Raw genomic sequence first — 12,954 nt, forward strand, 5'->3', positions numbered from 1 at the left:
GTAGATATATTAATGTGCCTGAGCACAGAGATAAAAATGTTAAGTGATATTGTAGTCGCTCACTTTAAAATAAATCGATTTATAATAATAGTGTTTATTCACCATGTGTATTCAAATGATAAAAGCTTTTCAAAAATTCTTAATCAAATCTTTATTTTCCTATAATTAAAAAAAAATAAAAATAACGATTATGATTTGTATGCCAGTTTTTCAAATATATTAAATTAAATATATTTGCCTGAAAACCTTTAAATAAAAGCGGATATGGAAGAAACAATGTACATTTTTAAAAAGCAAGTGTTGTTAATCATTGTATATCTAAATATGTTTCAATAAAATTAATAAAAATAAAAAATCTATTTGTCTGAAAACCTTTAAAAATAATAAGTCAATAAAAATTATTTTTAGAAAAACAACTATAGAGTTAGTGAGCAGCATATATAATGTAAACATTACAAATAACCATAAATTAAGCATAAAGTCTCCATAAGTCATCCTGAGCAGGATCTTTACATATAAAATATAAATATTGATCACATTTGATGATTTCTTTTCTGTCGGCTAAAGTCTGGCTCGTCTGTCTGGAACCGCGTTAAAGGCGACGCGTCGCTGTCTGCCGCTGCAGAGATCAGATGGACAAACATTTCCTAAAAATGCTCCTCAAACTTCAGGTCGCCGACAAGCCGGCGGGACAGACTGCCTTCGGTTCGCCCACAGACGGGACTTTATCCGGCTGCAGTGTCATCTGAACCGGTGAGCTGAACCTCGGCAGCGGCGGCTTTTTCTAGCTGCTATGTGAGCTAGCTGGCAGGCTAACTAACGTCACATCTGTAGCTTCCAGTCTGACTGCTGGTATCACGGAGCCGGCATGATGGTAGCAGTCAGACTCCAGTCTGGTATCACGGAGCCGGCATGATGGTAGCAGTCAGACTCCAGTCTGGTATCATGGAGCCAGCATGATGTCTCACCAACAGCGCTGCTTTTGTCGCATGTTGACCCAAAGTGTGTCCAGCTGTTGTGTTGTCATGACCTGAGCATGATGTAAACTGGGTTTCCAAGGCTCTGCAGAGATGTGCAAAGTGGGACTGTTGATCTGAAGTGGTTTTATCTGTACATACAATAAAAATATGGTCTGATTACATCCCTGACATTAAATTCACATGAAATGCATTTATTAGCCGGGGAAATATATGAACAGGTAGCTGTCAGAAGGCCATGAAGCTGCACAACATATTTCTCATATTTCTTCTTGGTTCTTTTGCAAATTTGCAGCCTGGTTTTGGTAAATTATGTTAAACAGGTGGATTAAGATGTCTGTATCATTAACTAGTCATTAAAAATGCTTTGGTTGCTTAGTTTTAAAGGGTAAGAAAAATCACCTTACAGATTGTTATTCATTTAAACAACTGTTACACATGTGTTAAATGTGAAATATTTTATGCTTATTTTTGAGAAGTCAGGTGCTTTTAAATAGTTGTTCTTTCTTTTTCTTTAATGATACTGAGAAAATGCAGTTGACAGGAACAACAGAAGTTTTAGGGCTGAAAAAACTTCTGGAGAAAACTGTGTTTGAAAACTAAGCCAACACCTGTTTGAGTCCAGAAGTCCTTTCAGAGATCTCAGGCTCTCGACTCTGTTTGATTCTGCCGCCACAAAAAAGGACTTTCCTCGAAGAATCAAACCTTTCCTGCATCCACAGAACAAAACTGACCCCCCAGAAGAGGCCTGATAGATCCTGGTTGGACGTTTTGTGGACTAATGAAGTTAAAAGAGAATTTTCTGACCTCATTAGGTGAAGAAATGCTCCGCTGCAGAACGTATGTGTGCAGAAATCACCTCTCAGGGACATTTAACCCACCTTGAGAAGAAGCTGAAGGCATGAAGAGGACAGCAGGGTGGTTAACATATAATAAGCTACCTAAAAGAAATGAAAGCTGAAGGTTTGATCTGACCGGAACAAAAATCTGCAGACAGACTGAAACGTTTTGCAGGAAGAAAATTCCTCGATGTAGATGAGGGGTGGGCCGCAGTCCTGCATGTGTTTGGAGTTTCCCTGCTGCAACACACCTGCCTCGGATCAGTGGCTAATTTCCAGATGAGTCCAGAGTTTAATGTCCAGCTCTGCACAAGTCTGCTAATTAAGTCTGATGTGTGTCAGGTGTGTTGCAGCAGGGAAACCCTCATCATCCGCAGGCCTTTTGCCCACCTCGATGCTTTTTATCTTAAAACAGACTTTAGTTCAGAAGTTAAGAGGGTTTATCTTTCAGTTGGATGAGTTTCTGTCTCCATATTTCCCCTCTTCAGACATCAGTGTGTTTAAAGACGAGATTCTGAAACATGAATGTGATAAAAAACTGTTTTTATGCGACGCAGACCCAGTCGCTGCCCATGGAGGTGGGAAGCAGCAGCAGCAGCTCGGGTGGGTCGGTGGTGCAGGTGAGCTTCCCCAGTGCTCAGACCTCGGTGCTGGACAGCCTGAACCAGCAGAGGGAGGACGGCAGGCTCTGTGACTTGTCCATCCACGTCCAGGGACAAGTGTTCAAGGCCCACCGCTGCGTCCTGGCCGCATCCTCGCCCTACTTCCACGATCAGGTGTGTGGGCTGACGTAGCAAACAGCATCACCTAGAAGTGACCAGGATGTGGGATTTTAGTCATATTCATACATTTAAAGGGATTATATGACCTATTGTACATGCAGCTTGTAATTAAATGTACTAAATTGATAATCATTTAATCATTATGGAAGTTATAAATTCACAGATATTTCCATGTCTGTTTTTAACATTACCTTCCCTCATTAGTTTAGGATTATCCATCATAAATTTCCCTCAATAAATCATTCAGGCCATATTTTACAGCAAAAAACATAAACTCACACAAACACAGATAAAAGACATAAAAGTCCAAACATGACAGAAAAAGTTTCCTAAATGTTGCTGTGAATCAGGATATAAAAGACCTTTATAAATTTAGTCGGAGCTGTAAGTTTATATCAGTGTTTTTTACCCACCGGTGTGCCTTGAGAGATTGTCAGGTGTGCCGTGGGAAATGATCTTTTATCAATGTCATTTTTAGTTATAAATCACATTTACCACAGCATCCAAAGTGCTTTATATAAACAATAAAAATAGGGAAAATGACACTTGAAAATATTAAAAACACTAAAATACAAGGACAAAACACAAACACACATATACAGTCCAATCCTCTGATTATGGTCAACCAAAGCACATAAATGTGTTTTCAGCCGAGATTTAAAAGTCAACAGACTGTCGGCAGACAGCACAGGTAGGGGCAGCCTGGGAGCCACGACTGCAACGGCTCGGTCTCCTCTTGTTCTTAAGTTTGAGCGTGGAACCTTAAAGACCATCCGGCTAGCTGACCGAAGGGCTCGAGAGGGCCGATGCGCTTCGATAAGTTCAGACAGATCATCTGAGGCCAGTTTATTTAAACACTTCAAAACAAATAAAAGTTTATTTTAGTTTAGTTTATTTAGGATCCCCATTAGCTGCAGCAAGCTACGGCTATTCTTCCTGGGGTCCGACACAATTATAACATCAAAAAACATAAAACTTGTAAAAGTTACACAGAACATCAGCGCTTCAGTTCAGTCCTGGAATACAAGCTGTTTACATATTCAAATAATCTCCTTACATCCATTTTTACATACTAAATGCATGCATGTCATGGTCATTCATGTTATATCCAGTACTTTACCATAAAACATTGTATCATATAAACACTGTAATACACACTATTCATGCACAAAAATACGCTTACTCATAATTGGATATCAACCTATATATTTAATTATCTATAATACAAATCTTCTAGTACACCTCTATCCATATTATCAATTTGTTTACTCTGTTACACATACATTAGTATTAATTATACTTTTATCACCAAATCCTTATCATTATGATTTATATAGATACCTGTATTTGAAAGTGTTTTAGATCAGTGGTTAATTTAATATTCTTCTGTAATGAATTCCATGTTTTCACGCCTCTATACAGAACAGTTCTTTTTATGGCATCTGATTTTGCTTTAGGCAAGCTAAAATTTCCATCTTTTGCATGTCTTGTGGTATATTTGTGATTTCCAGCACTCAAAGTAAGGGTATTAAATAAAATAACAGGTAGGTCTAGTTTTAATACGGATATATTTCTAAAAATATTTCTTAAAAAGAATCTTAAAATCAATCCGGTACCTGACTGGAAGCCAGTGGAGTGAAGAGAGCACCGGAGTTATGTGTTCTGACAAGAACGGTTAAAATAATAAATAATCTTATTGTTCATATAGGCTAGAGTTTCATTTTTCAACATTTCCAAACGAGCTCATGTCGCTCCGCTGCTAATCGCTCTTCACTGGTTTCCGCTCGCAGCACGCATCAAATCTAAAGCTGGCTTGCTAGTAACTCAACACTAACTCAAACGGCTCCCGTCTACCTTCACTCCCTGATCCAGACCTACACTCCCTCTCCACAGCTACGTTCCTCCAGTGAAAGACGCCTCGTGTTCCCACCAATACATGGGACTAAACCACCAGCCAGACTCTTTTCCTCTGTTGTGACACGATGCTGGAACAACCTTCCAAACTCTGTCCGCTCTGCAGAGTCCCTGTCTACTTTTAAGAGCAAGCTGAAGACTCAGCTCTTCAAGGAGAACTTCAACACTTAGTTTAGCTGTATTTATTGGAAAGTTGGAGAACTTATCCCTGTTCTTTGCAACAAACATGGTATTAATTCCTTGTATTATAACATAGGTGATATTATGGGGTGGAAAGGGAGAAAAACAAACAAAACAAAAAAAATAAAATAAAAGCCTGTAGCACTTCATGGAAGGATCTGAGTCCAACTGGACAGTCCACCAGCACCTTCCTACGATGTCTTCTACTGTTTGATTTCATGCTTGTGTTGTTCTCACTCACATGTAAGTCGCTTTGGATAAAATGTAGAATAGCATAGAATAGAATAGAATTTGTGGTTTGTAGTGTGGCCTTGTGATCTTTTCAATATAAATAATGTAGAAGTTGGAAAAAACTGATTTATATTGTCAGGTTATATCTTCAGTGCAAAATTCCACCTTTTATATTTGTAATACTATGAAAGGAGGAAACAGCTGCAGGAGTTACGTGGAAACATAATGACGCAACAACAGGAGTTCATAATGAAATGTTTGGTCTGAGCAGCTTCATTCTTCGTCTCAAACTGGTTTTCTTGTCATTTCTTTAAGTCGTCATCAGGAGCAGTTTTCCAGGCTTCTTTCCAAAGTTCTACTTTGGATGTTTCTGCCTTTCATAATGTTCTCTGTCCAGATGCTCCACACCGCGTCGTTCTCAGGCAAAGATTCCTCACTCCATCAGTTTTCTGTCCAGTTGTCATTTAGCATAACTCACCGTTTAGAACAGCTTCTTGAAAACCTCCCCCTACATCAGGGGTGTCAAACTCCAGTCCTTGTTGGCCGGTATCGAGCAGGTTTTTTTTTTCTCTCCACCAACCCAGCTGATTTAAATCAAATGGATCCAGCAGCTTCTCGTCAACCTGTTAATGAAATTTGGTCGGGTGTGTTGGAGGATGGAGACAACAAAAACCTGCAGGATACCGGCCCTCGAGGACTGGAGTTTCACACCTGTGCCCTACATGGAGACCATTTCTGATGAGGCTTCAGCCAACAGTAGATGGATCAGCTCAAGGTCCAGATGTCTCGTGTTTGGTCTTTAATGGTTCAACACTGGTTCTTCCGTTGAGTTCTAATGGTTTACAGATGACTTTAATGACTCATCTGACCAGGGCCGGATTAAAAGTGCACAGGCCCCTGGGCCCAGAGTGTTCCAGGGGCCCCGTTCCACACCATAACATTGTGGAAATTCTGAATTGTGAAACATTTATAACATTTCTCAGCCAGTGGTACCAATAGCGGGCTGCACGGTGGCACAGTGGTTAGCACTGTGGCCTCACAGCAAGGAGGTCACTGGTTCGATCCTTAGCTGGTTTGGTCAGTGGCCTTTCTGTGTGGAGTTTGCATGTTCTCCCTGTGTATGCGTGGGTTCTCTCCGGGTACTCCGGTTTCCTCCAAGCTAGTCCAAAGACATGCATGTTAGGTTAATTGGTTTCTCTAAATTGCCCCTAGGAGTGAGTGTGAGTGGTTGTTTGTCTCTCTGTGTGGCCCTGCGATGGACTGGCGAGCTGTCCAGGGTGTACCCTGCCTGTCGCCCAAAGCCAGCTGGGATAGGCTCCAGCTTCCCCGCAACCCTGAATTGGAGCGGTTCAGAAAATGAAGGAATGAATGGTACCAATAGCAATACTCAAGACACTGTGCTGTTACTAACTGGCTTTTATGTACATTTTGTTTCTGGTGTATGCCCTACGTGATCCCCACATGGGGCTCAAGAGGTCGTGGGCCCCTGGGCTCGTGTCCATGAGATAACCCGGTCTTGCTTCTGACACACATCTGAAACCTGGTTGTATCAGACCACCGTTGGTGGCAGGAGCAGATCATTATGACCTCCAGCATGTTGATCTCCTCTCACCTCCAGGTTCTGCTGAAGAACATGTCCACAGTCTCCATCCCGGCCGTGATGGACCCGCTGGCGTTCGAGAGCGTGCTGAGCTGCGCTTACACCGGTCAGCTCCGGATGCTGCGCGAGGACATCGTCAACTACCTGACGGTGGGCAGCGTCCTGCAGATGTGGCACATCGTGGACAAATGCACCGAGCTGCTGAAGGAGGGCCGAAGCGCCGCGGCGGGAGGCAGCAGCGGAGGGGGGGCCGCGCAGGATGGAGCAGGTGGAAGTAGAGGGTCAGCCAACGCCGGGTGTAGCAGCAGCAACGGTGAGGGTGGCGGGAACGGAGCTGCTAATGCAGGCGGTGTCAGCCAAGTCCAGGTTGTAGACGAGCCCCAGCGAGCCCCCCAGCCCCCCAGTCGGCCGTCAGTGAGCGAGAGCCAGTCCCCCAGCAGCACCAACTACTTCAGCCCCAGAGACGGGAGCAGCTTTGGGGGAGGTGGAGCGGCTGCAGCCGGGGCTTCGCTAGATGGAGGCAGAGCGAGCAACACGCCCAGCTACTGCGCTCCATCGGGAGGAGAGGAAGCCTTCCTCATTGAGGCAGAGGAAGAAGAAGTAGAGGAGGAAGAGGAGGATGTGATGTACCACCAAAGAAAGAGGGGAGGAGGAAGCAGGAGGAGGAAGAAAAGGAGCTCAGTGTCAGAGCAGGAGGTCGGCGTCAGCGACAGCTTCGGCGTGTCGTCCTATCAGGTGAGACGGATCAATCGGGTTTTTATATTTAACATTTATGACCTCATGAACCGTTCTGACGATATTTTACTGATGGCTGATAACAAACATGGCGGCGTTTACCATAAATAACAGGTTTGTTTTGACAGGACGGCGAAGCGTCGGCGATGCCGCTGCAGAAACGTCCCACATACAGCCAGCCCAGCATCATGCCCCGCAAGCAGTGGGTGGTGGTGAAAACTGAACGCACCGACGACGACGACCTGATCGTGGTGTCCGGGGAGGAAGGTGGAGAGGAGGATGAGGATGAGGATGAGAGGGAGATGGAGCTGGCGAGAGAGAGGGAGAGAGCCAGCTTCAACATCTCTAATGTTCGGAGCCTTTCGGGCGAGCTGGGGGGCCGAGCTGAGAGCAACATGGAGTCGCAGGTGAGCTGAAAGTCACACCAGACGCCTCTCTGTGTGGTGACGTCACGGCAGATGGAAAGATCCTGCTGAAAAAAACAGTTTGGTTCAGTTTATTGCCCATTTGCAGGATTAAAACCACATTGGAAAACAGTAGTAAAAGCACATACAAACATACAACACACATAAAGACATCCTGAAATAGAGTAAAAAATATAAGAAATAAATAATAAATAAAACAAAGGATGTAAAATAGTAATGAGGTGCATGAATGAGGCATTTTTAGAGTACATTGTCTAAAGTCAGAACCGCTGGTGGAAAGAAACTTTCTGTGTGCCGAGGTGTAGCGCTATTATTATTGTTATTATTAATATTAACAATAATTATTAATTATATTAATTTATTAATTATATAAATAAATAAATAATAATAATAATAATAATGTTATTAATAAGACAATATTATTGTCTACCTGGGGATAGGACCTCCAACAGCTCAGTAGCAGGACGGTCAGTGGGATCATTATTGATCTGTAAAGCTCTTTTTAAAAGTCAGGATTTATAAATGTTCTCCAGAAGTGGAAGGTAACAGCTTTGTTCCTTGAGCAGAACGAACCACTCTGTTTAACGTCAATAAAAAATGTGTTTTTATCGCAGAAAATGAGACAAAGTGTTGGAAACTGATGCTTGTATGGCTGGTATGTGACCACTAGGGGGTGCTAGAGATTCTACTTTTCTGGATTTGCAGAAATATGCTTCTTTCATGTTGAGTCAGATAAAACTTTATGAAGTCAGAAACTCTTTAATGCATGTAGGATGTCCAACATGCATGAATCCAACTGGCTGAAGACTGGCTTTTATGTGTTTTAAAAATGTTTCTGAAGCCGCAGACCTGGATTCGTTGCAGGTTTAAGAAGACTTGTATCCCTGTTTGTCTGCAGGTTGACTACTGCCAGTCGTCAGAGGACTACTTGAAGTTTGAAGGCAGTCTGATGGAGCAGACATTAGCTCAGCACCTTCATGACAGCAATGGGGGTCAGAACCAGAACCCTAACCGAGCCGTTTCAGCGCTGCTGGGTCAGGTTCCGTCTGCGGCCTCGGCCCGAGCTCAGCTTTTCCCCCTGGACATGCAGGGGAACCAAATCCTCCTCTACAGCCAGGCCTCTGGACTCTCCCTGGACGCTGCGGCGCCTCCGCTGGGCATGGCAGGTGGTGTGATAGGAGGGGGCTCTTTAAAAGGTCCCAGTCTGGAGCACGGGGCCGTCCACCTGCAGGGTGGTTTGGGAGTGGAAGGGTCGGACAGCGGTGGGATTGGAAGTGGAGGCGGCGGTGTCGGTGGCAGCGCCGGAGGATCAGCCAAAGTGTTCATGTGCCACTGTGGGAAAACCTTCACCCATAAGAGCATGAGGGACCGGCACATCAACATGCACCTGGACCTGCGGCCGTTCCACTGCCCCGTCTGCGCCAAGAAGTTCAAGATGAAGCATCACCTGACGGAGCACATGAAGACGCACACCGGCCTGAAGCCGTACGACTGCCTCGGCTGCGGCAAGAAGTTCATGTGGCGCGACAGCTTCATGAGGCACCGCTCGCACTGCGAGAGGCGCAGCGGGATGGGGGAGAGCGGCGATGGCGGGGGCAGCAGTGATGGAGGGAGACGGGGAGGAGGCGAAGACGGGCCGGATTTGATACCCTCCCCTCACCTCCTGCTGTCTGCAGGTGAGGGAGGACAGGGTGGAGGGATGAGAGGAGGAGCTCCTCATGTCTCTGCTGGCGTTTTGTCACCGCAGCCTGGCAGCGGCGGCGTTTCCGCCACAGGAAGCGGCGGCAACATGCCCGCCGCAGGGCCGCTGCTGGGCGTCGCCTCCCAGAGTCCAGGCCGGGATCAGGGATCTGGGATGTTCGCAGGTCTCGGGTTGGGTCGAGGTGTGTGTGATGAAGACTTGTGTGAAGTCAGTGCTGATGAAAGTAGCGTAACTTAAACCAAAAGTCGTGTTTTGTAAGAAACCGTCGCCTCTTCCTGAGCGTTTCTTCTTCTGGTTCCTGCTGTTGTTTCTATGGCAACATGAACATGGAAGAAGCCGTCCTCCTCTGGAAGACTTTCCAGCAGAGAGCGTCGAGGAATGGGAGGCAAGACTTGTGTTGGAGACACAACCAGGAGGGTTTCCAGGCGACTGGTGTGGTGGGACGTTTCTGAAACTGTGGCCTCTAAAGATTTACCTGTTGTCTCTGAGTAAGCTAACATTTTACTAACTAACATGTTCTTAAAGTTTATTTTTATTTCTTTCTGCAGAAACGTGTGTTTTATTGAGGAAACCAAAAACAAGAAGACATCGCTTCACTGTTATCGTTGGTGGGGACATGATGGAGTAGTTAGAGTAGAAAGATGGCTGTTTTTAGTTCCTGTGATTTTCTGCAGTGTTGTGTTGTGACCTGTTGCCGTAGTCAGATAGAAATATACAAATCTGCTCATTAAAACTGAAGAAAAAAGAATTTATGTTTAAGAACTAATACATTTTAAAGCTGCAGGGTTAATGAAAGTCTTATTATATGAGAAGGAAAGCTACAGAGTTGGTTTTAGTTATTTTGGTCCTTACAGCAGCAGCAGCGCTCCGTCTTTTCAACATTAATCCACCTGAATCTGATAAACTCTGATCAGTTTTGCTGTTGCTTTCACTTTCTTCTTTTGTTTTGGATATTTTGCACCTTGAGGAGAATTTATTATAACTGTAAATAATCCAAGTATAAATGCAGTTGATTTCTCATCCGATTTGGAGTAAATCCTGTTGCCGTCTGGTCTAATTTTCAGAATTAATCGTTAATCGTTCCTGCGATGCTTCTGTTTAGTTTGCAAAAGAAGTTTTATCTTAGCTTTACAGTCTGTGTGCTTCCTCTGAATCATTCTCTATTAATTTATTTGTTAATTTTCCTCTTTGTAGGGTTTTTGTACTTGTAACAAATTTAGCATACATAAACCTGTCCTGCACTTTTTTTCCCCTTTTAATCGTCCTCACATTGCTTGGAAAACAAACATTCAAATAAGAACTACGGAGTGCATTGTAAATATGTCGATTTCAACAAATTAAACACCATCATATTTCTGTACTGAATAGTACAGGTAACCATGGCAACAGTACTGATGATTCAAGACAAAACGTTTGCCAACTTCCTGTTAAGGATCAATAAAGTATCTGATCAGATATTTCCATGTTGGAGCAGCAGATTGTCCACTGGGAGGCGCTGTTCATCATATTTACATTTAAACAGAAGAAGAAAGTGAAACTCCTGCTTTTATCTGAAATTGTCTTGTTTTGAAGAGTTGTGCCCCCTTGTGGCCACAGCTGGTACTGTTAACTCATTATGGCAACACAGCTGGATCAATGTTAAAATAGTGTTTTTATATTAGAAGTTTTCATGTAAACATATTTTAACATGTCATTGTTTTCATGTCGCTGTAACACAAAGAAGAGTTTAAAAATGATTAAACACGTGTGACCTCATGCATATTCAGACTTTATAGATGTTTTACAAGTGGAGCTGCAGAGTTTATGTTTTACCTTCTGTGAAGGTTCAGTTTGGTTGTTTTATATGCAGGTTTGGCACTTTGTAGCTGTAGAAGGACTGCTGGTTGTTGGATGTGACCATACAGCGTTTTCACTTTTTTATTTTTTGTTTTTTACACAGGAAACACAGGATGGATGAAAAAGCAGAAAATGTGAAATGTATTTTTTTTTTTTTTTTTGATTTAATACAAATTAATGTGCCAACTCTGAGATCACCTTTATTTGCATTTTAATTATTCACTGGTAAAGAAAGTATGAGCCAAATTAACACCTTTATTCATTTACCAACAAGAACTGGTATATCCTATCAGGAATGTGTTTATTAATCCTGAATGTAGTAGAAACTTTCTCCCAGTAAAGGTACTTCAGGCAATATCAGAAACCTGGACTTAGTGAAATAACAGTTAAAACACCAGTTTAACACCTGTTAAAACAGTGAAACACTGTAAAAATGGTGCGTAACATGTTAAAAAAAAAAATTACATTTTGATCTGGTATCACCTCTGCATTTCTGTCCAACTCTCCTAGAAATAATAAGATAAGAAAGACACCAAACCAAAGATCCTTCAGAGCTTTATGAGTTCAGTTCTCCAAGCCAGCTTTTCGGCTCATGATGCCTTTTTCTGTTCTTCTTTTTCTCAGTGCCATTTAATGTCATTTATCCAGCCTCTCTGCAGCTTCACCTGCTGTTTTCACAAACACTGAATCTATAACGTACATCTGCATTACCTCTTCTGTCAGTAAGTGGAGACAAAAGCTGAACAGGAATTTTTAAAAAAAGATGAAGTGATCAGTTTTAAAAGCTCCAAGTTGCTGCGTAAGACCAGACTTTATTTTTATTATTGTACATTAAACAGCTTCCTATGTGTCCTATCTGACCACTTGATTGTTGAACAGTGAGCACAGAAAATGACATTTATAAACCCAGACACTGACAGTTCATCAGTATTCATGTCATGTATCTACATTATGGACTAATAAATTATTTGTGGAAATATGTCTGATGTGATTGTACCTGTTTTTTTTTGTTTTTTTTTTACTAAAACTTCCACATCAAGGTGTGAGGATTGGAGGGCTGACAGGATGTCATGTTCCCAATATGGAGCAAAAATCACCTTGATGTTTTCTTTTGCCGACGTTTCCATTTAATAGAAAATTCAAAGTTCATAAAATCTTTTCTGCTGATTAACATCCATAAAGTGGAAGTAAATAAATTTAAAAAAAGGGTTTTACTGTACAAAATGCTGGTTTTACTGTCTTCCCCACCATATTGATGCATAGGATCATCAGATTTACTGAAAATGTGAAGAATAATGGCTCCTACAAGGCATCAGGTTGTTTCTTTTCCTCAAAATGATAAAATATATCAAAGAAAGACACAGAATGAACCATGAAGACACAAAGGATACAAAATATTCCACAACTGCCAGGATGGTGACAGGAGATGCAGAAGAGCTGACGCAGCAGCTTCTGTAGCTGTAGGACTTGTAGCTTTCCGAATCTCTTTGTCCTGTTTTAAATTCATGAATGATTCAGTGAGTATTCTGATCATTAACAAGTTAAAAACCACCCAAAATCTATAGATAAACTGATTAAATGTTGTGTTTTTCCAAATATAACATTTCTGGCTGGTTTAGTAAAATGACAGACATGGTGAGCAGTGATCCCAACAGTCTGGATTCCTCCATTTCTGGCACCAGTTTGATAAAAACGGTTTGTTTTGTTTTGTTCAGCTCTTTTCCTGGTATAGA

The 12,954-nt window shown here is 42.5% G+C and overlaps 1 protein-coding gene across 1 annotated transcript; it reads left to right on the top strand.

The window, feature by feature from the left end:
- Positions 1 to 2,382: 2,382 nt before the first annotated feature.
- zbtb22b (zinc finger and BTB domain containing 22b) lies at positions 2,383 to 9,622 on the top strand (the record flags this gene model as incomplete). The annotated part of the gene is made up of 4 exons (XM_079258850.1): positions 2,383 to 2,592; positions 6,542 to 7,258; positions 7,387 to 7,665; positions 8,582 to 9,622. The coding sequence occupies exons 1-4, from the start codon at positions 2,389 to 2,391 to the stop codon at positions 9,620 to 9,622; spliced, it is 2,241 nt and encodes a 746-aa protein (XP_079114976.1). The 5' UTR covers positions 2,383 to 2,388.
- Between the last annotated feature and the right edge of the window lie 3,332 nt (positions 9,623 to 12,954).

The sequence above is a fragment of the Telmatherina bonti genome, assembly GCF_933228915.1.
Source record: "Telmatherina bonti genome assembly, chromosome: 19".
In the NCBI taxonomy this organism is placed as follows: Eukaryota; Metazoa; Chordata; class Actinopteri; order Atheriniformes; family Telmatherinidae; genus Telmatherina; species Telmatherina bonti.